This window comes from Pantherophis guttatus, chromosome 8, assembly GCF_059756535.1.
Source record: "Pantherophis guttatus breed Tessera chromosome 8, ASM5975653v1, whole genome shotgun sequence".
Taxonomy (NCBI): Eukaryota; Metazoa; Chordata; class Lepidosauria; order Squamata; family Colubridae; genus Pantherophis; species Pantherophis guttatus.
The window spans coordinates 77,901,097-77,927,107 of record NC_142070.1 but is presented as its reverse complement, the minus strand read 5'-3'; the positions used below and the strand labels follow the sequence as shown (position 1 = coordinate 77,927,107).

Below are 26,011 nucleotides of genomic sequence, written 5' to 3'. Positions count from 1 at the left end.
TCCCATCACTGACTTAAACCCAAACTCTCTGTGTATCTGACATTTGGTAGCCGTTTTCTTTCAAAAGAGACTTTTCCTGGGAGCCAAAATGGGGTGCATGGGGACTCCTGAAAGGGGCGGGGAGGGAGGGGCAAGCCAGCAATTTCACGACCGATTCGTCCGAACCAGCTCATACCGGCTGAATCCCACCACTGATAGATGTAATAATTCAATTGCTAAGGGAAGTAACCATCTAACTACTTCTGGTGTGGAATGGGACAACTTGCCACAGCCAACTCACAGCGGCCAATCGCCATGGCCAACTCACCATGGCCAACTGAGCACGGCCACATTGCGGGCTGGGATCTGGCCCGTGGGCCTTGTGTTTGACACCCTTGAGTTAGGCACTTGAGAGCACCATGATGACTATAACTCTTTTCTGTAGGCTCACTCTTGTCCTTGTGAAGCGACCCCTATTCAATTAAGAGACGTCAATCTCTTCTTCTGGCATCCTGCTCATACTTTTCACCTTTGTGATCAGGCGCTGTGTGCTGCAGTTATTAAGCCGGATGTCTTGGAGACCATGATGTTGTTATTCAGTGGAGCTGACGTGATGTGCGCCACGGGCGATCCCGTGTTCAGCACCCCGTATTTGTTAGCTAAAAAATCCGGGCAGAGATTGCAAATGGAATTCCTCCACCACAATAAGTTTTCAGGTACGGTTTTCAGGTAGTGTGTGCCTTATAGGGGCTCTGTGTGTGTGTCGGTGTATAATTCAGTGGATACCGATTTCAGGTTAGCAGGTGTTGTGTGGAGCTATGAATAGAGGTTGTGTGTCTGTGTCAGGGGTGAAATGCTCCCGGTTCGGACCGAATCACCCGATCTGGTAGTGATGGAGGCAGGGGGTTCAGAGAATCAGTAGCAAAAATCCCTGCCCCCCCCCCAATTGCCCAACTGAGCCACCCAATCATCCGAGGCTTTTTTAAATTATTTTTAAAAGCATTTTTTCTACAACCTCTTCGGCCGAAAAAATGCTTTTAAAAGTAAAAAAGAAAAGAAAAGTCTCTGATGATCACGCGGCTCAGCTGGGATCATCAGAGGCTTTTAAAAGCATTTTTTCGGCCGAAGAGGTTGTAGAAAAAATGCTTTTAAAAGGAAAAAAAAGCCTCTGCCGATCAGGCAAGTCAGCTGGGATCATCAGAGGCTTTAATAAAAAGAAAAAAAAAGCCTCTGCCGATCAGGCAAGACAGCTGGGATCGTCAGAGGCTTTAACAAGAAAGAGAAAGCCTCTGCTGATCAGGCAAGTCAGCTGGGATCGTCAGAGGCTTTAAAAAGCACTTTTTTACAACCTCTTCAACCGAAGAAGTGGTAGAAAAAAACGGTTTTAAAAATAATAAATAAAAAAGTTGGCCACACCCATTCAGTCATATTAACACACACCCCCCGCCACCAAGCCACGCCCAAAGAACCGGTAGTAACAAATTTTACATTTCACCACTGGTCTGTGTACAATTCAATGAACACCGATTTCAGGTTAGCAGGTGCTGTGTGGGGCTGTGAATAGGGGTTGTGTGTTTGTGTATAATTCAGTGGACGCCGATTTCAGGTTAGCAGGTGCCCACAAATAGGGGAGCAAGCATGCATTTATTATTTATATATTAAGAAAAAATTTAGGACAACGCATGTCACAGTGAATCTGGGTGGCTTACAAAAACAAACCTTGATAAACCCACATGCTCCTAGTGACAGCAACCAGATCAACCTCTTGATGGACTGCATATTGACCTGGGATCACCCGGTCCATTGGCAGAATCGGGTCTTCAGATCTTTTGAAAGAGTGTCAAGGGAGAGGCCAATCTTATCTCCACAGAGATAATGGTCCACGGGGAGGGAGCCCCCACGGAGAAGGACCTTCTGCTAGATGGACTTCCCTAAGAGAGAAGATCCTTCTTGCCTGCCCACTCTGGTGGGCTTAACATAACATTTTTAAAAAACATTTTTAACTGGTTTGTCATTTTAAATTGGGGCCAAATTAATATATATCCTTTTAATTGTTTTTAATGTTTGTATTGTATGTTTTTAGCTGGCTGTATACCGCCCTGAGTCACTCGGGAGAAGGTGCAGTATATAAATTCGAAATAAAATAAAAATAAAATATATCATCATCCTTTTTTTAACGACACCATAATCCCTTGCGGGGTGGAGTTCTGGGCAGCTGGATGGATTAGCACAAGGAAAAAAAAAAATCTGCTCCCAGCAATTTATCTCCTTGCAGCAAGCAGCAGAGGCCCGCGCAGCAATAGGCCATGGCAATCCCTGCAGCCTGAAACAGCTGAGAGTCGGGAGGCCGATCGAAGGGACAATCAACTTGTGCTAATTAGGCTGTGCTGAAACTGAAATGGGCTCTTTCTTCTTCCTGCTTGCTGCAAGGAGGTAAATTGCTGGGAGGCAGAGGCCAAAGGGTGGGGGCCAGTGTGTGAGCAGGGCTACATTCGGTGTATAAGACCCACCTAAATTTTCACCCCCTTTTAGGGGGGAAAAAGCTGCGTCTTATACTCTGAAAAATCCAGTAGTCTTAAGCAATGATTTGAAATTTAACTTCCATAACTAATAGCTCTTCATTACTTTATAGATTTTTCCCACTGTGATGGCCGCACCAACGCCACTTCCTCTCCCGATTCACCCTTACCGTCCTTCCTTTACGATAATTTATACATGGTTTCCTTCAACCCTTCCAAGCTGTTTAGTGAGAGAAAAATTAAGGAAGGTACGTTGGACTTTTTTATCTATGGCGTGGGTATCTTGGTACTACATTGGTCAGATAACTAGCTCTCAGAAACCATAGCCGAGGTGGCGCAGTGGTTAGAGTGCAGTACTGCAGCTACTTCAGCTGACTGCTAGTTCAGCAGATCAGCGGATCAAATCTCACTGGCTCAAGGTTGACTCAGCCTTCCATCCTTCCGAGGTAGGTAAAATGAGGACCCAGATTGTTAGGGGGCAATATGCTATTTAGTATACTGTCTTTGGTGTAAGCCGCCCAGAGTCCTCAGAGAGTGGGCGGCATAGAAATATGAATAATAATAAATAAATAAATAAATAGCTTGAGCCAAGGATGAAGAAGGAGAAAGTTGTTCAGCAGTAGAAAACATGTCCCAACCAAGTATTTTATTGATTTGTTTGCCTATTTGTTTGTATTCTTTGGGTCACCCAACAACAACTAAACAACCAAACTTAAAAAGATACAAAACTGCTGCATCTATTAAATCAACAGGCAGCCTGCACAAAAATGTTCCAATGATAAAATCCGCAAAACAAATCAGGGGCCATTATCATGTGGATTGTGGTGAGATAAATCAGACAGATGGATGATAAGAAAATAGATAATAGATAGATAGATAGATAGATAGATAGATAGATAGATAGATAGATAGATAGATAGATAGATGATAGAGATAAAAACTAGATTTACACTGTATGTATATGTAGGATGGATGAGGGATTAAGAGATAAAGATGATAGATACTGAAGAAAGAAAACAGAAAAAGAAAGAAAGGAAAAGAGAAAAAAGAAAAGAAAAGAAAGAAAAAAGAAAGAAAGAAAGAAAGAAAGAAAGAAAGAAAGAAAGAAAGAAAGAAAGAAAGAAAGAAAAGGATGGATGAGAGATTAAGAAATAAAGATGATAGATACTGAAGAAAGAAAATAGAAAAATAAAGGAAAAGAGAAAAAAGAAAAGAAAAGAAGAAAGAAAGAAGAAAGAAGGAAGGAAGGAAGGAAGGAAGGAAGGAAGGAAGGAAGGAAGGAAGGAAGGAAAGAAGGAAAGAAAGAAAGGAAGAGGTGGGTGGGTGGACAGAATGGATGGACAGAAAAGAGGAAGGCAGGAAGGAAGGTAGGAAGGAAAAAGGAAGAGGAAGGAAGGAAGGAAGGGTAGGAGGGAGAAAGGAAGAGCAAAAAGGAAGGAAGGAAGGAAGGAAGAAAGATCTACATTCTTCTTCCCTTTATGTATTTTAAGAACATAAGAGTAACATTGATCAGTTTTAACACCTTAGGAAATCTTGCTTGGTTATATTTATTACAGATCTGATCAGAATACTATTTGGGGGATGATTTTTTGAAGCTCTTTTTTCTCCCTTCCTCTCTCTCCTCCCTTCCCCCCCCCTCCCCACGCTATAGCTTGTCTTCCTTAGCTTTGCCCCACTGAGCAGGCTTTCTACCCTGACTTCCACCAGCGTAAAATAGATTGACCCTAGTCTTGGCTTCTCTTTCTATCCCTCATGGTAGGTTGTGATGAAGAGCTTCCCCTGTTAGCTTTTGGGCGCTCTACACTCAACCCTTTATTTTGCAACCAACTTCTGTCAAGCTACAGTTTTGTTTCCCCGCAGCTTTCATTCCTGGTTCAGTTCAGAGGCTGCCTTATTTTTCTGCCTACGTTTTCTTTCTCTTTTTTTTTTCTTTTTGTCTCCCGATCTCTCGTGGTTTTTTTTCTTCTTCTTGATGGTTTCTGTACATTTGCAATTGGCGATGACAATACGAAGCTTTTAAAAGCGTCTGTTTTTCTTTGACAAACCTGCGTCATTTCAACGAGGCTATTTAAAAATATCAAAAGGAAGGGAATAAGCCTTCCGAGGCTTATTCACATTAACCACCAAAACATCCCCTTGTTTAAGTTGAAAGCTTTGGTTGAAATTGGACTGGCTACTTAAATGAGCCTAGATAGGAAGCGGAGTAATGGACTTAATTTATAAATCTGATTATTTCCGATAGGGATGGAAGTTCAAAGAACTTTATTTGGTGCAGATGTGAAATGTGCAAATATTGATTTTAGATCCAGGCAAGATTTTACTTACCTGTATTTTTTGGAGTATAAGATACACCGGAGTATAAGATGCAGCTTAGTTTTGGGGGAAGAAAATAGGGGGGGGGGACAAAAACCCTGCCTACCAGGTATACATCTGGCTAGCGTCCTAGCGTCCTTAGTCTGGTCAGCTTCAGCACATTATCCCCTCCTTGGGGATAAACAACAGCTTCTAAAGCACAACTGATCTTTGGAGAGAGAAGCAATGAGAAAAGCAGGCAAACCACAGAGATCATCGCTTCACTCGCTAGCGCCTCGTTAGGGCTGAAAAAAAACTTCACAGCTGAGAGTTGGAGGGAGCAGGCAAAGCACGGAAGATCGCTTCACTGAAAAAAAGTTTCTAAAGCACAGCTGAGAGTTGGAAGCAGGCAAAGCACGGGAGATCGCTTCACTGAAAAAAAGCTTCTAAAGCACAGCTGAGAGTCAGAGGGAGCAGATCACTTCACTCTCTAGCGCCTTGTTAGGGATGAAAAAAAGCTTCAAAAAAGCTACATTCGGAGTATAAGACGCAGCCAAATTTTCAGCCTCTTTTAGGAGGGAAAAAAGTGCGTCTTATACTATGAAAAATACGGTAATCTATGCTCACCTGATCTCCCCTTTTATGCATTCTGTGTTAGGTGTCTCAATATTATTTATTTATTTATTTATTTATTTATTATATTTCTATACCGCCTTTCTCCCGTAGGACTCAAGGCGGTGTACAGTCAAGAAAAATATAGACACACAAACATCATAAAATTGCTAATTAAAATTATTACTTAGTTTGGTCAATTAAATAAAACCCAGAATTAGATAACATTTAAAAAATCATTCACATGTTTGTATGTTTAGCCCTGCCTGTTGGAACATCAGGGTCTTGAGGGCACGGCGGAACGCACGGAGATCAGGGATATTCCGTATCTCCGGGGGCAGTTCATTCTAAAGGGTTGGAACCCCCACAGAGAAGGCCCTCCCCCTGGGAGTCGCCAGTCGACATAATTTGACTGACGGTACCCTGAGTAGTCCCTCCCTGTGAGAACGAACTGGTCGGTGGGAGGCTATTGGTGGCAAAAGACGGTCTCGTAGGTACCCAGGTCCTAAGCCATGGAGCGCTTTAAAGGTGATAACTACCACCTTGAATCGCACCTGGAAGACCACTGGGAGCCAGTGCAGCTCGCGTAGGAGAGGTGTTACATGGGCGTAACGAGCTGCACCCATAATCACCCGTGCGGCTACGTTCTGGACCAGTTGGAGCCTCTGGGTGCTTTTCAAGGGGAGCTCCATGTAGAGAGCATTACAGTATGCTTACCTGTCTTATTTGAATTCCCAGCCTGTAGGGTGAGTTGGCTGGGATGAGCTAGCCATGGTGAATTGTTCCGAAAATAACAGCTAGCAAATTTGATGTGCATCACTCAATCACAGAATCCTTTGGTAAAGGCAGATGGAAGATTGAAGTTTTGCAGGACTCATTTAAAAACTTCCGTTGGCTGTCCCTGTTTCCATCATGGATTATTTGCTAATTGTTCTGTGATAATGGTTAACTCTCCAGTTAATAAAGAAATCCATCTTTAAATATAGAGTGCGGTAAGAAATGGTGCGTGTTGGAAAGCGGCTTTTTGAGTTACTATGAGAATGAGAAGATGGCTACCCCAAGCGGGACTTTGGACATTGGTGAAGTCATCTGTCTTGTCATTCATAAGTCGGAAGACACCTTACCCATGGGGTAAGTACGGGGTCATTGTTGGTTTTGGTTAATGATTTGCTCTGTCGGTGTTGATATTATTATTATCTTTATTCATTAAATATGAAACTCAGTCAACTGAACATTCAAAAATGCATCACAAATACCATTGACTGGTGCTAATGGTTGATACGGGTTGCTGCCAACGTCCTAGGGATCAACCAAGTACCTTCTTAAGATGTACGATGTTCCAAGTAGCACAGTTTTTTGCAGTTCTGCAGGTGTTATTGCAGGAAGCTGCAATTTGTTGATGTATCTTATAAAATTCTTGGATATGGTACCAAATGCCCTGATGACAATGGGTATCACTGTGACATGTTTCATCCATAGCCATGTAGTTTCAATGGCCAGGTCGCGATATTTCATGATTTTTTTCCAGTTCTTTTTCTTTGACTCTGGCATCTCCTGATACCGCGATGTCAATAAATTGTACGTTTCAGTTTTCGACAACTGTGATATCTGGCGTGTTGTGTTCCAAGTGACGATCCGTCTGTATTTGAAAGTCCCACAAGATCTTCACCTTCTCATTTTTTTCCACTTTATGTTCCCATAACTTTTTAGATACAGGAAAGTTGTATTTTTTACCTAATGACCAATGGATTAATTTAGCAACTCGGTCGTGTCTAGCTTTGTAATCAGTTTGTGCGATTTTGCTGCATTCACATATTAAATGTGAAACAGTTTTGACTTTGTTGTTGCAAAGTCGGCAGTTTGGATTGTCGGTGGATTTTTATATATTATTATTATTATTATTATGTTATTTGTTATTATAATATTATTTGAATGTTATTATATATTATTATTATTGGTTAATCTTTAGTGAGGTTCACAGCCTTTGAGGCTGGTTAATAGCTCAGCAGCTCAAGTCTTAACCAAGGACCTAGGAACTGTTAAAGTATCGTCAGAGGATGTAAGCTGTTCCGAGTAAGGTGGTTTTTTGTAGAGTCAAAATGTTCAAGTCCGGCAAATTTAGGATTTCTAAATAGCGGGGTAGCCCTTTGGGTATTGCTCCAAGGGCTCCAATTACAATCGGGACAACACACAATTTCTTTTTCCACAGTCGCTCAACTTCAATTTGCAAGTCCCGGTACTTTGTGATTCATTCTTTCTTTCTTTCTTTCTTTCTTTCTTTCTTTCTTTCTTTCTTTCTTTCTTTCTTTCTTTCTTTCTTTCTTTCTTTTATTATTATTATTATTATTATTATTATTATTATTATTATTATTATTATTATTATTATTTTACAAAGCAACCTTTTATAACGGTTGTTACATTCTTACTGTGGAAGTTTTAATTCTGGATTTCTCATTGTAAATTGCTGGCAGTTCATGGCCAATTTGAAGATAAGCAAATAGAACATAGAATCATAGAGTTGGAAGGAACCTTGGAGGTCTTCTAGTCCAACCCCCTGCTCAAGCAGGAGACCTTATGCCACTCCAGGGAAATGGTTGTCAAGTCTCTCTTTGAAAGCCTCCACTGATGGAATACTCACAACTTCTGAGTTCCACTGGTTCAGTGGTGGGATTCTACCGGTTCGGACTGGTTCAGGAGAACCGTTTGCTCCGACTTACAGCCGTGAGTGAACTGGTCCTCTCTTTCTTTGAAGTGGGCTCGCCCGCCCCTGTGTTATACTTACCTATATTTCTGCTTCCGAAGCCCAGCTGATCGGGGCAGCAGAATGGATTGCTGCTCCTAAGCTGTTTTCCTTGCTCTCAGCAACACAGAAGTTCATTTTTTTCAAAGTGTGCACATCCGTGCAGTGCATCTCTGGTGTGCACGCTCAGCGAACCAGTTGTTAAACTTGTAGGATCCCACCATTGCACTGATTGATTGACGGTTGATTGAATGGAATGGAATCAATGAATGAATCAAAGGATAAATGAATGATTGAATCAATGAATGAATCAATGAATGGAGTGAGTAAATGAATGAATGAATCGTCTGAATGAATGAATCCATGCATGAATGCATGAATGAATGAATGAATGAATGAATGAATGAATGAATGAATGAATGAATGAATGATGTGAATCAATGAATCAATGAATGGAATGAATGAGTGAGTAAATGAATGAATGAATGGTCTGAGAAATTAAACTCACACATTATGGACAGCACGAAGATTTTGAATTTTCTCTCTTCCAATAAAACATTACTCTTAATAAACTTAATGAAATTAAAATTACTTGATATTAATCGGTCTTTTTAAATCAGTGGGTTTAGGAATTCATGGCAGATCCGGCAATATACAAATGGAACAAGTGAGTGAGAGAGTGGATGGATGGATGGATGGATGGATAATGAATGAATGAATGAATGATGAATGAATGAATGATCTTCTGAGAAATTAACCTTATGCTTTATAGACAGTGTGAAGACTTTGAATTTGCTCTTTCCCAATAAAATTTTTGTCAGCACTTCAACCTGCATTTACTCTAGTGCTGACATAAGAAGGAGAAGAGGGGGCAGCTGGCAAGAGGATGCTTGACTTCTCACCTACTTATTTTCCTTGAAGTTAATACCCCCTAGGAGATGAGATGGGAGGGGGACATTCCTGGGAGCTGAAGTAATAGATATGGGGAGAGTGATTTGGAAGAGGGCCAATGAGACGCAGAGAATTGGGGAACTGAAAGGGAAGGTTTGGGGTCAGGAAGTCAGAGTTGGCTACGCCATGATCGGGGACAGATTGTCATGCCTAATAAAATGAAATATTTTACCGAAGACTATTCGTTTGGAAATGCAATTTATTTTAGTTGAGATGACATTGAAACCTGACAACTTTACTCTTAATGAACGTAGCGAAATTAAAATTCCTTGGTATTCATTGCTCTTTTTAAATCGGTGGACCTTGTAAAAATTACAAACTTTTCCAGAGGCGTGAGGATATTCCTGTCAATTTTTTTAAGCAAGGATCATCATCTCTGATAGAATAGAATAATGCAGTGAAGAATAGGACAGGACAGGACAGGACAGAATAGAATAATAACTTTATTGTCACTTTTAATGTACACTAATCGGCATACATTAAAATAAAATTTCATTGCCTGCAGCTCTCAAAGGGTCACCACCTCCAATATACACTACATAAGCATGACAAAATAAATAAATAAATAAATAAATAAATAAATAAATAAATAAATAATAAATGCAAAATTATGTATATGCCCACATATGTTATATGACACAGAGAAACAACACAGTCTAGTTCGGATGTACACCTGTACATGGCAAGAATTCTCTGAAGTAGATGAGCCTGTTTGTATGTACCTGTGTTTGAATTTTCATGTGCCTCATCTGAAGACACTGTATTTTCCATTTCAGTTCTAAAGGCATAGCTAAATGTAATTCCAAAGACTTATCTCTCCCCGCCCCCCTAGTTTAAAATAGAGTCTCAATTTGATCAGGCAATATGTTGACTATTGTTCTCCACCCCCCCACCTAAATTATTGGTTTAGTTCCATTATTTTAGCTTTTCATTCCCTAGTCTATTTGATCCCCTCTCTGTTCCTTGTGGTGGCCCGCCAGCGGCCAACAGAGCTGGCAGCAGATTCGGACAGTGAGGAGGTTGCGGAGGAATGTGGGCCAGTCCTGGAGTCTGGGGAAGGCTCGGATGAGGGCTCTGAGTCGGAGGCAGAGAGGGGGCCAAGGCCATCTGGTAGTTGTTTGCTGTCTCCGGAGTCTCCGGAGTCTGACATCAGCGAGGCAGGAGAACAGCGGGAGCCTGTTCCCAGTGTGCACATGCACAGAGCTGCCAGAAGACAGGAACAATTAAGAAAACAGGGTCGACTTGGGAATAAGGCTTGGAGAAGATTGGCCTCTCCCATAAGACATAAAAGAGAAGCGAATGGGGCGTGAGCTTTTTCAGGAAGCAATTAGTTCATCTGGTCAGTAAAAGCTCTGTTTGACTCTGTGCTAAGTTTGGCCTTGCCCTGCGTGTGGCAATTAGTTCTCTGGCAGCATTCCAAGGGAGATAAGGTGGGTGTTTGTAAACACTCCCATGATAGACTGTTTTGGGAAGCCTTTCAGACTGGGAATGACAATAATTCACAGCCGTTTGAATTAAAGAGATTTGCCGGGACTAAGTTTGTGCTGTTTACTTTCTAAGGAAGCCTAGGTTCCTCTTCATTAGACTATCAAATGCATATTGATTCCCCATTATCTTCCAAACAAAATGCAACACAAATAAAGCACTTTAGAGGGCAAAACTTTTGTTGTTCGTTTGCAAGAGGCAAGAGGAGTAAGGCCTGAGAACAAACTGTACCCCTTATTGTTTTCCTTTTGCAAAGCTAATGCTAAATAAATTTGATTCATCGTCTCCTTGGCAATTTTAGAGCGATGTTTACTTTTGAAATCTACTTACTGTCAGAACGCGCATTTCTCTTCGGAGCCGACACAGCGCATTCTCAACGGAAATGGACTCGGGCAATTGCTAAGGTAATTTTGGTAATTATCTGTTCAAGTTAAAGACAAGCACCTTTAAAGGAAATGCAGAGAAAACACTTTTGTTTTAACAAAGAGATTTTAGACAAAGCGGGTTTTTTTTTTAATGGAAGCAAATTTAGATCGCAAAGAAGTAATTTTTTTTTGGTTAATGGCAATGGTTCTTGTTGCTTTTAAAGAAACAGTGCGGTTAAACATAAATAAAATCTATTTTAAAAAAAAAATTCTTGAGTTAAGAAACTCCAGCCAAGTTTTTACCGGTAGAAGCCATCTTAAAGAGTAGATGATTTTTTTTTTCTTTCTTGGTATATCCAAGGTTTTTTGACCAAGCTCAGGGGTGAAATGCTACCGGTTCGGACCGGTTCACTCGAACCGGTAATAAAAAAATGCTTTAAAAAAGTAAAAAAAAAAAAAGGTTACAACGATTGCGCAGCACAGCTGATTGTCACAGCTGATCATTGGAACTTTTTAAAAACTTTTTCTTGTTAAAAAATGCTAAATATTTTTTTTTAAAAAGTTGGCCACACCCATCCAATCACATGACCCCCCCTCCCACCAAGCCACGCCTGCAGAATCGGTAGGGAAAATTTTTGCATTTTACCACTGCTCAAGTTACCATCGTTTCTTTCACCTGTTCATCTTCTCATCGCTCCCATCACCCATCTCCTCCCACTTATGACTATATGACTGTAACCTTGTTGCTGGTATCCTTACGATTTATATTGATATTGTTTCCTGACTTCTTATTTGTAACCTATGACTATCATTAAGCGTTGTACCTTATGATTCTTGATGAATGTATCTTTTCTTTTATGTACACTGAGAGTGTATGCACCAAAGACAAATTCCTTGTGTGTCCAATCACACTTGGCCAATAAAAAATTCTATTCTATCCATTACCTCTACTCCTATTCTATTCTATTCTATTCTATTCTATTCTATTCTATTCTATTCTATTCTATTCTATTCTATTCTATTCTATTCTATTCTATTCTACTCTACTCTACTCTACTCTACTCTACTCTACTCCATTACCTCTACTCCTATTCTATTCTATTCTATTCTATTCTATTCTATTCTATTCTATTCTATTCTAGTCTAGTCTAGTCTAGTCTAGTCTAGTCTAGTCTACTCTACTCTACTCTACTCTACTCTACTCTACTCTACTCTACTCTACTCTACTCCATTACCTCTACTCCTATTCTATTCTATTCTATTCTATTCTATTCTATTCTATTCTAGTCTAGTCTAGTCTAGTCTAGTCTAGTCTAGTCTAGTCTACTCTACTCTACTCTACTCTACTCTACTCTACTCTACTCTACTCTACTCTACTCTACTTTACTCTACTCCATTACCTCTACTCCTATCTATTCTATTCTATTCTATTCTATTCTATTCTATTCTATTCTATTCTATTCTATTCTATTCGTCTTTCATTTTACAAGTTCACAGATATTATATATTTTCTTTATTAATTTTTCATCCGTCCCTAAAAATATCTGATCAAGTACTGTTGGCTCTTTATAGGATCCATGTGTCTTTGCATCTTTTACGTATCTTGATTGTATTTGCAAGTATGGCTACCATGCTAGGTCTGTTCTTTGGTTTTTGCAGTTCCTGTGTCGTTTTTAATTTCCCATCTTCATTTAAGATGTCTTTATATGATACAATTCTTTCCAAGTTAATAACATTTGGATGTATCAGTGCTTCCATCCTAGAAGCCAGACTGGTATTTTCCTATAATTTTTTGTTTCAACTTTTTCCCACACTAGAAGTAGTGCATTTCTTACATAATGTCTTTGGAAGTATCTGGGTATTTTATTCTTCTCATGCCACAAAAAAGTGTGCCATCCCAGTTGAATATCATGTCTCTCTAATAGTAATAATCTTTATTTACCCATTCTTTCAGTCAGGTAAGTGCCGAAGCCAGATAGTAAAGTTCCCAATCTGGTAACCCAAAACCCCTCATTGTTTTTAGATTCTTGCAGCATTTTCAATCTTATTTTTGCTCTTTTCTCCTGCCGAATACAGTAGTGGCTAAAATTGTGGAAACCTTTTGGGAAAAGTGTATTTTCTAAAACCAGCTAATAACACCAATTTTTTTTTTGGGGGGGGGGAGTACTACCATAAAGTTATATATCAACGGAAAGATAATTTAATCATGAATGTAATGCAGTAACTTTTATGAAGGGTTTGCGATTAGAATAGCAGTTACAGTATAAAGAAGAAAAGGGAAACGCGTAGAAAAAAACGAGATAGACAAAAATGATCACCATAGAAAAAACGAGATATACAAAAATGATCCCCATGTCAGTTAATCCTTAGTTGGGTAACCTTTAACATGAATGACGGCCTTACAACGTCTTCCCATGGAGTGAACCAAATCTTTTACTTCTGCAGCTGTTATAATGTGAAACCAAGATTGAATGATGGCTTCTATTAACTGGGTTTTATTGCTGAGTCGCTTCTGACTAACAAGTTTCTTTAGATTTTCAGTGGGGTTAAGGTCTGGGCTATTTCCAGGCCATTCCAGCAGTGGAATAGGATTATCTTGAAACTCCAAAAAAAAAAAAAAAGAAAAAGAAAAAGAAAAAGAAAAAAAAGAAAGAAAGAAAAGAAAAGTGGTGTTATTAGCCATCAAACCTCAAAAAGGAGCCTGGATAGCTCAACAGACAGAGCACTGTAATTTAACACCATCTGTCTGCAATTAAAGTAATATTGAATCTCACCAGGCTCAAGGTTGACTCAGCCTTCCATCCTTTCTAAGGTAGGTAAATTGAAGACCCAATTTGTGGGGGCAATAAGCTGACTTTCTATAAATATACAAAAGTATGAAGGCTATTGCTTAACGCACTGTAAGCCACCCTGAGTCTCCGGAGAAGGGCGGCATATAAATCAAATTTTTTTTAAAAAAATTCACTTTTCCCAACAATTTTGGCCACTACTGTATATTTTAAAATTAATTTGTTCACTTCATTGGGAAAAAAAAATTGTCTAATTTTATAGGAATTGTTTGAAACAAAAAAAAAAAAGTAATTTTGGGAATATATTCATTTTTATACTAGCTATTCTTCCTACCATCGATAATTGCAAGTTCTTCCATTTCTCCAGATCTCATTTGTTGCATGAATTTTGTATAATTATCTTCTTTAATTGATGCACATCTTACTGTTAAATAGATTCCTAAATATTTTTCTTTCTTCACCACCTGAAGATTTATTTATTCTTTTTTCTTTCTTGAGCAAAATTCTGACTTTTCTGTTTTGAAAAGTACTTGAAGAAGATTTTGTAGCTTTCTCTTGAACTTTTGAATTCTAAGAAAGAGCTTTGGCTCAAACCTTTGTACTAATTTTTGTTTCTGTTCGAAATAGCACTTTGTACCTGAATTGGCCAGAGGTCTTCAAGAAAGAGAGACTGATGTTATTGGGCAGTTGTTCTACAAGGATTGCCAGGACTTGGATAATTGGAAAAAAGGCTGGTTTGCTTTAGAGAAGACCAGCTTGTATTTTTGCCTCGAACTGGAAAATTCGCAAGAGAATTCAATGTATCTAAGGCGGCTCCAGGAGTTAAGTAAGACTTAAAAGAAAAATATTAGATTGTTTTCATAACAGTTGTCGACTCGCAAAGCATCCCTGGCCTGCTCTCGAGTTGCCATAGGCAAGGGGGATGGGAAACCGACGAAACAGCATGGCAGCCAAAGATAGATGCACATTCCAGACTTATCTCTCTCAAGGTTGTCTCCCAGGGTTACCCACAGCGGCCAGAGGGGAGTAGTCTCTACAACTCGTGAAATTGCTCCGTTGGCGAATGTGATTGATGACACAACCTCGGGGGAGGGGGAAACAGGGTCATGATTGAGGCGTAAATTACATGGGGTTGGGGCTGGCTTCACTTGGAAACATGCCAACATGAAGCTCCTAATAAATAACTCGATTTCTTTTGAAGCTTGGCTCGAGGCTCATGATTTAATTAGGGCATCTGTCAGAACCCTGACACACAGTTTGAAAACTTCACAAATCCATTGTGAACAGATAGGGATCTCTTGGCTTAAATACAGGTAGTTCTCAACTCATGACCAGGACCGTTGTAATGTCAAACAGTCACTAAATGAACTGTTGTAAGTCGAGAACGCCTTGTAGTTTCCTGAACCCCGTGGTTCCTTCCCACACGACTTCAGGAATATATGACGCAATAATTGTCAAGTCCTGGGATGTATCGAAGAAGTGGAATTGTGAAGTTGGCTTTGCAAAGCTGTGTAAAAATTAGCACCAGAAAAGGAAGGTACTGGCCAGCGGTGATCATGTTCAATGAAGCTTGAGTGATCCAGGCAGTTAAGAAACCCATCCTGTCTTCCCAAAATTCCACCTTCAACGTGGCAGCAAGATAGCCTATCAGAAAGATCCTACACTTCATTGGACATCCAGGTTACCTGAGAATAGATTCCAATCTCTTATTAAAACTTAAGGATGATTCTCTCCAAGTTCAACCAAGCAACCCACAGAGATGAGAACAGTAGGGATGACAATCAGCCAATCGGAACTCAAAGCCAATAAAGGAGAATATCTGTAGTTCAGGGTTGAAATGAGACAATTCACCCAAAGTCACTTTCATGGCTAAGGCGGAACTAAAACTCAACGTCCCCTGGTGATTGGCCCAAAGTCACCCAGCCAGCTTTCATGCCTGAGTTGGGACTAGAACTCACCATCTACCTGGTGATTGCCATATACATGTATACATCCGGACTAGACTGTTTCTCTGGGTCATATATGTGGGTATATGCATAAGTCTGTCTGTCTTTCTTTCTTTCTTTCTTTCTTTCTTTCTTTCTTTCTTTCTTTCTTTCTTTCTTTCTTTCTTTCTTTCTTTCTCTCTCTCTCTCTCTCTCTCTCTCTCTTTCTTTCTTTCTTTCTTTCTTTCTCCCTCTCTCCTTCCTTCCTTCCTTCCTTCCTTCCTTCCTTCCTTCCTTCCTTCCTTCCTTCCTTTCTTTCTTTCTTTCTCTCTCTCTCTTTCTTTCTCCCTCCCTCCCTCCCTCCTTCCTTCCTTCCTTCCTTCCTTCCTTCCTTCCTTCCTTCCTTTCTTTCTTTCTTTCTTTCTTTCTTTCTTTCTTTCTTTCTTTCTTATTTTGTCATGTTTATACAGTGTATATTGGAGGTAATGACCTTTTCAGAGCTGTATGCAATGAAATGTCATTTTAATGTATGTCGCTTAGTGTACATTTAAAGTGGCAATAACATTATTCCTCCTCGTCTCTTCTCTTCTCTTCTCTTCTCTTCTCTTCTCTTCTCTTCTCTTCTCTTCTCTTCTCTTCTCTTCTCTTCTCTTCTCTTCCCTTCCCTTCCCTTCCCATCCCATCCCATCCCATCCCATCCCATCCCATCCCATCCCATCCCATCCCATCTCCTCCATTCTCCTTTCCTTCCCTCTCCTCCTCTCCTCTTCTCTCCTCTCTTCCCTCTTCTTTTCTCCTCTCCTCTCTGAAATACTCTGAACTAGCTCCTCCTTTTGTTCTCTCCTTGCGCCTGACAGCTGCTTCTTTCCTCTTTCCTACTTACTAACTTCTCTTAATTCCATGCCCTGAGATGAATGGCTATTAAAAATAGATTATTTCCAAGTCTTGTTGTTATTACGCATAAGTTTCCTACAGATTTCGTGCACTTAGGAAAAAAAGCAGATTTGTTTTAAGTTTGCAAACGGCTCTGCCTTTCATGTTTCAGCGATCAGCAGCTGCGTCCAAAATGGAGAAAAAACAGATGTTCTGCTACTGGTCGAGAAAGGAAGGTAAGCTGTACATTCTAGGGGCTCAAGGCAAGGATGAGGGCTGAGGAAACCAGTTGGAGGGATTTGCTAGAGATCTTTGGGGGTGGCTACGTAGCTTTAGAAGACTTTCAAGACAGATGGAGATAGTTTTGCCTTGATGCTGTTCTCACCCATATCCCGAAACATGACAAACCCTCTGAAGTTAACTCAAAGATTCCTTTATTAGGAGCGCCAGAGGCCCCGGCAAAAAGTTCCTCTCTCAACACAGGCTAACAAGTCTGTCCAGCCAGAAGATGAATAGTTGTCTGCCAAATCTATTCGTCTCCGCCCCCTGCCTTTTATCCCCAGAGCCAGGATGGGGCTTCACTAGCAGTGGTGGCTCTTCTGTCCCAAGGACCAGCCCATAGGTTTCCACTGCTCTCCTCTCCTCTGCCTTCTGTGCATCCGTACATCAGGCACTGGACCCAGCTGTTCTTCTTCCTCATCAGCCACCTCCAGACCTGGGGACTGTTGACTCTCCATCTGAGGGCTGGCGGACGGCCCAGGCTCCGCCTCTCTCTCTCTCTGCCAGCTCAATTCCCTCTTCCCCCTTTGGAGCTCTCAGGTTGCCGTGATGCTGATCCTGACTCCCACGCTGCCTCCTCCTCCTCCTCCTCCTCCTCCTCCTCCTCCTCCTCCTCCTCCTCCTCCTCCTCCTCCTCCTCCTCCTCCTCCTCTGATTCGGCTGCTGGAGGGGCTGACAGGCCACAACAGATGCTATGGCTATTCCCAGAGGACTGCTTAGTTCTCTGGAAAGAGCTGTGAAATAGAAACGTCATAGAAATAGAGCACTGGAAATTATCACATTTATTTTTTAAAAAAATTTGATTTATATGCCGCCCTTCTCCGGAGACTCAGGGCGGCTTACAATGCGTTAAGCAATAGCCTTCATCCTTTTGTATATTTATACAAAGTCAGCTTATTGCCCCCACAAACTGGGTCCTCATTTTACCTACCTTAGAAAGGATGGAAGGCTGAGTCAACCTTGAGCCTGGCGAGATTCGAACTTGCAGTAATTGCAGGCAGCTGGATGTTAATAACAGGCTATTAGTCTGCTGCACCACCAGGGCTCTTGTGATTTTCACCAAAATCACAGGATTGCGTTTACCAAAAGCGTATTGGGTCTAAACGGTTAGAAGTAAAATCTTTGCTGGGAACCAGACAGTGGAATTCTGATACACAAAAGTTCATAAACCTGGTTCCATCCATTACAGATAGTCCTCGACTTATGACCCAAACTGAGCCCAAACTTGCTGTTGCTCGCTGAGATACTTGTGAAGTGAGCTTTGCTCCATCTTATGACCTTTCTTGCCAGGGTGGTGGTGGTGGTGTTAAGTGAATCACTGCAGCTGCTAAGTGAGTAACACTGTTGTTAAGTGTTTGGCTTCCCCATCGACTTTACTTGTCAGAAGGTCATATGTAGTGCTCGCATGCCGCCAGCCCACCACCATCCTGCGGACACTGCAACCGTCATAAATATGAGGCAATTGCCAAGCATCCAAATTTTGATCGTGTGGCCATGACGATATGTGAGAAGGATACTGCAAAATCCCCATTCCCTCCCCACTCCAGGGGAAAGGATATTGCAAAATCCCCATTCCCACCCCACTCCAGGGGAAGAATATTGCAAAATCCCCATTCCCTCCCCACTCCTGGGGGAAGGATACTGCAAAATCCCCATTCCCTCCCACTCCTGGGGGAAGGATATTGCAAAATCCCCATTCCCACCCCACTCCAGGGGAAGGATATTGCAAAATTCCCATTCACTCCCCACTCCTGGGGGAAGGATACTGCAAAATCCCCATTCCCTCCCACTCCTGGGGGAAAGATATTGCAAAATCCCCATTCCTACCCTACTCTGGGGCTAGAGAGGTGGTATTTGCCAGTTCTCCGAACTACTCAAAATTTCTGCTACTGGTTCTCCGAACTGCTCAAAATTTCCGCTACCGGTTCTCCAGAACCTGTCTGAACCTGCTGGATTTCACCCCTGGTCTAGTGTCACACTTTGCTGTTGCAGTGTTTGAGTGTTTGATCCTCGCCCTGGAGTATTTTCACCTCTCTCTCTCCCCCTTCCCCCCTCTCTCCCCCTCCCTCCCTCTCTCCCTCCCTCCCTCTCTCTCTCACTCACTCTTTACAATTTTTGGTGTCTTTTCTCAAACTTTTTTGCAGAACATTATACATCCGCGGCCACACCAAGTTGGATTTCACCGTCTGGCATAGCGCCATTGAAAAAGCAGCCAGTACCAATGGCAACCTGTTAGAAGATCAGCAGCTCAGCAGAAACGACGTGCCGATTATAGTGAACAGCTGTATCGCATTTGTTACGCAGTACGGTAAGTGGAGACGAGCATTTGTTCAGATTCCTGAAAATTGGAGATGCACTCGGATAGAGGACTTAAGAAGCATCACCATCAGATTACGTTACATGGGCTTCAGCTGTGATGCATAAAGACTACAGTTTGAGTGGCCTTTCCTGCAATGCTCAGTATGGAGTAGGTGTATTCAAAGTGGAATGTGTACAGTACTACCTTGGTACTCGTCACTTATCGGTTCCGGGAGGCGCAATGAGTGCCAAAAACGATGAGTACCAAACAACTTTTTCCCGTAAGGAATAATGTAGTGAGTCACAAGGCAGCTGACACTGAGAAGTTCTAGTTTGTGTGTCGAGTACCAAACAAATGATGAGTACCGGGATGACATTTTCATGTCGAAATGCGTTGAGTACCAAATTCGATGAGTTTCAAAGCAGTTGAGTACCAAGGGACCGCCGTATCTTATTACTAGAGCAATAACACTGGGAAATTAAAATTAGAGCATCCTAGAGAACCAGAGGGTTCTGTTTTATTTGAAGGGAATAATTAACTGTACAGTGATGATGCCCTACGTGGGGCAGGTTGTTCTCGACTTAAAACACTTCAGTTAGTGAGTGTTCGAAGTTGCCGCTGCGGTGAAAAAAAAGTGTCTTAACGATCATTTTTCACACTGCATTCAGGGGTGAGCTGCTGGGGATTCGCAGGGGTTCGGGAGAACCTCTAGCTAAGATTCTGTGCAGTTTGGAGAACCCCCAAACCCCATTCCTGGCTGGCCCCGCACTGCCCACCCTGCCCCATCACTCCCAGGAGTCCCCACGTGGCCCGTTTTGGATGCAGGTAAATGCAGGACACGTGTGGAGGCTCTGGGAGGGTGAAAAACGGGCCTACCGGAAGTTTGGGAAGGCCATAATGGGGGCCGTTTCCGGCCTCCAGAGGGCCTCCGGAGCCTGGGGAGGTCATTTTCGGCCTCCTGGAGGCTCGTGAAAAGCCTCGGGAGCCCAGGGAGGGCAAAAATGCCCCCCTCGCCATGGTGCAGGAGGCTAACCAGGCCACGCCCACCATGGCCACACCCACCCAGCAACCCGGCAGAGAACCCCTTGCTAAAATTATTGCAAGAACATTTTGCCAGCCACACTCCCTAAACCAGGGGTGTCAAACTCAAAACGTGCGGGCCGGATCTGGCCTACGGGGTGCTTAGATCTGGCCTGTGAGGATGCCCTGGAAACAGCAAAGGACCGGCCTGTGGTTCCTAAGCCAGTGAAAATGGAACTCGGGAGGACTGCGCACGGCTCTCCCGAGCTCCATTTTTGCTGGCAGAGGGTTTCAGGAGGCCGTCCCAGCTGAAAACGGAGCTTGGGAGCCTGTTTTCACTGGCAGAGCTCTCAGGCCACCCTGACATGAGTGACATCATGCTGGTCACACCCACCGTGGCCACGCCCACTCCACCCCCCACCTGGCCAAACACAATCCTGATGCGGCCCTCAATGAAATAGAGTTTCACACCTCTGCTCTAGACACTTGCTCTTTCAGTAATCATAAGCAAAGATTTGAATAGAATAGAATAGAATAGAATAGAATAGAATAGAATAGAATAGAATAGAATAGAATAGAATAGAATAGAATAGAATAGAATAGAATAGAATAGAATAGAATAGAATAGAATAGGATCCTTTATTGGCCAAGTGTGATTAGACACACAAGGAATTTGTCTTTGGTGCATAAGCTCTCACTGTATATAAAAGAAAAGATACGTTCCCCAAGAATCATAAGGTACAACACTTAATGATAGTCATAGGGGACAAATAAGCAATCAAATCATATTAGGAAACAGTCAATATAAATTGTAAGGATACCAGCAACAAGTTTACAGTCATACAGTCATCAGTGGAAGGAGATGGGTGATAGGAACGATAAGAAGATTAATAGTAGTGCAGATTTAGTGAATAGTTTGACAGTGTCGAGGGAATTATTTGTTTAGCAGAGTGATGGCGTTCGGGAAAAAACTGTCCTTGTATTTGGGCGCACGCACAAGCATTCGCTCGCATGTGCAGTTTGGGCACTCGTTCCAGAAAAGATTAGCCATCACTGTTCTAGAATATCAAAAACCTTGAATGAACAATCTAGTTTTATATCTAGCTATATAGCATATCTCATATATAGACAGCCTTCTATAATATGTCTCTACCTTGTGCTGAGTGTGTTGGCATTCTCTGAGGTCCAAAAATTTGTTAAGGTTCTCTTCGAGGTCTGAATTTTGCTTCCAGCAACATCACTGAAACGATTTCAAAACATTTTCTGCAGATGAAATATAAACAAGAGGCTCAGAGCCGTTATGTGAGGTTGCCCCAGCTACGGATCCCAAAGAATGTAGCACACACACAAACGCCAAACAAAACTCAGTTTACTTCAAAACACAGTCTTTTGCAAATGCAGGCTGTTAATAAAAACGTACTTAACAATCTGCCAGAAATTCCACAGGTAAGTCTTACAAGAGTTGGCAGAAAGCCCAGAAGCCAGGTTTGCAGAAAAAATCCAAACTCAATGATCAGCGAACGAACGGACGAACACACGTCGTTTCCTGCAGCTTTTTACAAACTGTGTGCAAACTTAAATAGGCTAAGGGAGTGGCCAATTAGCCCAAGCCTTACTCTCGAGGAGACCTCCTCCTGAGTAACCACTCCTGCCTTTGGGCAGCTCTGCACGCCCGTGCATTGAGAAGAGGCTCCTCCACTTCATCCTCTTCACTTGAAGGAGCCTCTGGAGGTTCTGAAGGCCCTGGTTGAATCCCCGCCTCTGGCACTACATCTTCTTCAGCCTCCTCGCTGTCCGACTCGAGCACTGGCTGCACAGGCTGCTGGCGCGACACCACACCAGCCTCCTCCTCGTCGGGATCAGCAACAATCTGCGCAGGCCGCTAGTGGGCCACAACAAGTAATTCCACATAAAATGGCATGGAGCATCTTGTTTCTTTGACAAGAATGGAGCATCTTGTTTCTTTTGGTTTTTTTTTTGTTGTTGTTAATGTTTATTTTTTTCTTATTTAAGGTTTGGGAAGCAAACATATCTACCTGAAGAATGGAGATCCTTCATGTGTGAGGGAGCTTTTGGAAGGTTTCAAAAAAGATGCCAGAAGTATTAAACTGAGGGCCGGGACGAACCGCCTGGAAGATGTTACGGATACGCTAAAATGTTTTCTTTGTGAACTAGACGATGCGCTACTGACCAAAGAACTTTATCCTTTTTGGATCTCAGCATTAGGTAATGCCATTATGGAATAGCTCTGAAGCTCTGTCTACTGAACCTGGATAGAAGATAAAACATAGAATAAATAGAGGTGGAAGGGACCTTGGAGCTCTTCTAATCCAACCCCCTGCTTAAGCAGGAGACCCAGGGGTGAAATGCTCCCGGTTTGGACTGGATCGCGTGATCCGATAGCAATGGAAGCGGGTGGTTCGGAGAACCGATAGCAAAAATCTCTTCGCTGAAGAGGTTGTAGAAAAAATGGTTTTAAAAGTTAAAAAATAAAATTGGCCACGCCCACCCAGTCACATTAACCCCCCCAAGCCATGCCCACAGAACCGGTAATAATAAATTTTAGATTTCACCACTGAGGAGACCCTATATTATTTCAGACAAATGGTCATATAATCTCTTCTTAAAAACTTCCAATGTTGGTGCACCCACAACTTCTGAAGGCAACTTCTGTTCCACTGGTTGATCATTCTCACCAGTAAGAAATTTCTCCTTAGTTCTAAGTTGCTTCTCTCCTTGGTTACCGTAATTTTCATAAGACGCACCATAGTTTTTGGGGAGGAAAATAAGAAAAAAGCTGATTGGCAGGTGGATCAGCCTCCCGGAATCCCCCCCAATCAGCTGTTCCCAGAGGTGAATTTTATTATTTTTTTATTATTATTATTCATATTTCTATGCCGCCCACTCTCCGAGGACTCTGGGCGGCTTACACCAAAGACAGTATGCTAAATAGCATATTGCCCCCAACAATCTGGGTCCTCATTTTACCCACCTCGGAAGGATGGAAGGCTGAGTCAACCTTGAGCCGGTGAGATTTGATCCGCTGATCTGCTGAACTAGCAGTCAGCTGAAGTAGCTGCAGTACTGCACTCTAACCACTGCGCCACCTCGGCTTTTAGCAACAGGTTCCTTGGTTGTGAGCTCTGTGCCTTGCTTTTTTTTTTTTTTTTGCTTTTTTTTCCCTGCCTCTGAAACTTCTGAAACTCTGTTTCAGAAAAAACTTTTTTTCCTACCTCTGAAAGCCTCCGAAACAGAGCTTCAGAAAAAAAAAAAAAAGCCTCTGAAGCTCTGTTTGGGGGCTTCTTTTCTGAAACTTCTTTTTTGATGCTTTTCTCAGCCTCTGAAACCTCCGTTTGAGAAGCTGGGCGGGGCTCCATTCGGAGTATAAGACGCACCCAGATTTTCACCCTCTTTTTTTGGGGAAAATGGGTGTGTCTTATACTCCGAAAAATATGGTAGTTTCCAATCACTGTTTCTTTTCTTGTCTTTTGGTGCTTTGGAAAATAGTTTGACTCCCTTATTTTTGTAGGAGGCCCTCAAATATTGGAACACGGCTATCCTGTCACCCCTGGTCCTTCTTTTCATTAGCTAGATGTACCCAATTCCTGTAACTGTTCTTCATGTGTTTTAGCCTCCAGCCCCCTAATCATGTTTGTCGCTCTTCTCTGCACTCTTTCCAGAGTGTCAACATCTTTTTTATGTTGTGGTGACCGAAATTCAGTTGTGACTAAAGGCTCAGTTGTGGTCATAAGTCAAGGACCATCTGTATTTGTATTGTGTCAATGAAGGAGAGGGTGATTGGCTAAACAATTTTTGCAAATTCCTCAGTGCTGCTGAAGGGACAGGGCCAATTCCGGTTGTCTTTTCATCCGCATGGTAGTTACCATATTTTTCGGAGTATAAGATATGCCAGAGTATAAGACACACCTTAGTTTTTGGGGAGAAAAATAAGAAAAAAGCTGATTGGTGGGTGGATCGGCCTCCCAGAATACCCCCAAACAGCTGTTTCCAGAGGTGAATTTTAGCAACAGTTTCATTGGTTGTGAGCTGTGCCTTGCTTTTTTTTTTGCCTCTGAAACTTCTGAAACTTTGTTTCAGAAAAAAACTTTTTTCTGCCTCTGAAAGCCTTCGAAACAGAGCTTCAGAAAAAAAGGCTTTTTTTCTGAAGCTTCTTTCAGAGGCTTTTTTTCTGAAGCTCTGTTTCGGAGGCTTTTTTTCTGAAGCTTCTTTCAGAGGCTTTTTTTCTGAAGCTCTGTTTCGGAGGCTTTTTTTCTGAAGCTTCTTTCAGACGCTTTTATTCTGAAGGACTATCTGTATTCGGTTCAATTTCCTTTCTTTGGTATTGGTATGTAGATTAACTTCTTCCGATCTGTTGCTTATTGTGTCATTCTCCAGATTCGTTAACATAGTTTGGTTAGAATCTTTACTGATTCTTCTTTTGCTTCTTGCCATATTATTTTAGATAAAAGCCTTTCAGAGGCTTTTTTTTTCTGAAGCTTCTTTCAGCCTCTGAAATCTCCGTTTGCAAGGCTGGGCGGGGCTACATTCGGAGTATAAGACACACCCAGATTTTCACCCTCTATTTGGGGGGGGGGGGAAGGTGCATCTTATACTTTGAAAAATACGATAATCCCGGGTAATTTAATTTCTGCCCTCTCTCTTCTCCCTCAGATACACTGGATGACAAAGACAGGGTGAGAAAATACAGCACCTTCATTCGCACGCTTCCACCCGTCAACAAAGCAACTCTGGCAGCATTAATGGAACATCTTTACAGGTCAGTCTGAAAGCATGATTCAAGCTGGTGATGGGATAATCATCATCGTCAGAATAGAGCCTTGGTGGCACAGCAGACTAAAGTGCTGTTGAGTAACACCAGCTGCCTGCAATTACTGCAAGTTCAAATCTCACCAGGCTCAAGGTTGACTCAGCCTTCCATTCTTTCGAGGTAGGTAAAATGAGGACTCAGATTGTGGGAGCAATAAGCCGACTTTGTATAAAAAAGAACACCGCTTGGGGGGTGGGCAAAAGCCCTACTAAGCAGGTATATACAAAAAGTATGAAGGCTATTGCTTAACGCATTGTAAGCCGCTCTGAGTCTCCGGAGAAGGGCGGCATATAAATCGAACAAATAAATAAATAAATAAATAAATAAATAAATAAATAAATAAATAATAAATAAATAAATAAATAAATAAATAAATAATAATAAAGCTGGAACGCATGCGCCTGGCCTCAAAAACGCCTGGCCTAAATAGGACAGCATAGAGCCAGGGCGGGTGAGCAGGCCCACCTGCGATTTCCGCTACCAGTTCAAGCAAACCGGTCTAAACCGGCTGAATACCACCTCTGACGTATACTTCTCCAGCATTAGCTGATACTGTCTGAGGACTGTAAGAATAACATCTGATATTATATTATATTATATTATATTATATTATATTATATTATATTATATTATATTATATTATATTATATTATATTATATTATATTATATTATATTATATTATATTATATTATATTCGCCTCCTGTATTATACATGTGAAGTGGGATTAATAAAACTGTAGCCTGCAAAGACATCCTGGGAATGCATATCAGAATATCAGAGTTGGAAGAGACTTAGATGTCTTCTAATCCAACTACCTGCTTAAGCAGGAGACCCTATACCACTGATGGCTAACCTTTTTGCCATCGCGTGCCAAAAGCGGGGGTAGTGGGGGGGATTGCATGCGGGTGTGCCCTCACCCATAATTCAATGCGCCCCGTCCCCCCACACATGCACGCATACCTCCCCCACTCTCCCCCCGCTTTCGGCACGCGATGGCACGGTGGGCCCAGTAGGTCCATTTTCTGCCCTCACCAGGCTCCAGAGCCTTTCTAG

At 41.9% G+C, this 26,011-nt stretch overlaps 1 protein-coding gene across 2 annotated transcripts in view; it reads left to right on the top strand.

Annotated features, from left to right (window-relative positions):
- The window catches only part of ARAP2 (ArfGAP with RhoGAP domain, ankyrin repeat and PH domain 2), a 163,346-nt gene that overhangs the window by 89,350 nt on the left and 47,985 nt on the right, over positions 1-26,011 (top strand). For both annotated transcript variants that reach the window (XM_087874954.1, XM_087874955.1), the window contains 9 exons: positions 521-695; positions 2,612-2,746; positions 6,389-6,533; positions 10,880-10,982; positions 14,360-14,558; positions 16,703-16,766; positions 18,954-19,117; positions 22,142-22,354; positions 24,800-24,905. In XM_087874954.1, coding sequence (XP_087731080.1) covers positions 521-695; positions 2,612-2,746; positions 6,389-6,533; positions 10,880-10,982; positions 14,360-14,558; positions 16,703-16,766; positions 18,954-19,117; positions 22,142-22,354; positions 24,800-24,905 — 1,304 coding nt within the window. The remainder of the gene's footprint in view (positions 1-520; positions 696-2,611; positions 2,747-6,388; positions 6,534-10,879; positions 10,983-14,359; positions 14,559-16,702; positions 16,767-18,953; positions 19,118-22,141; positions 22,355-24,799; positions 24,906-26,011) is intronic.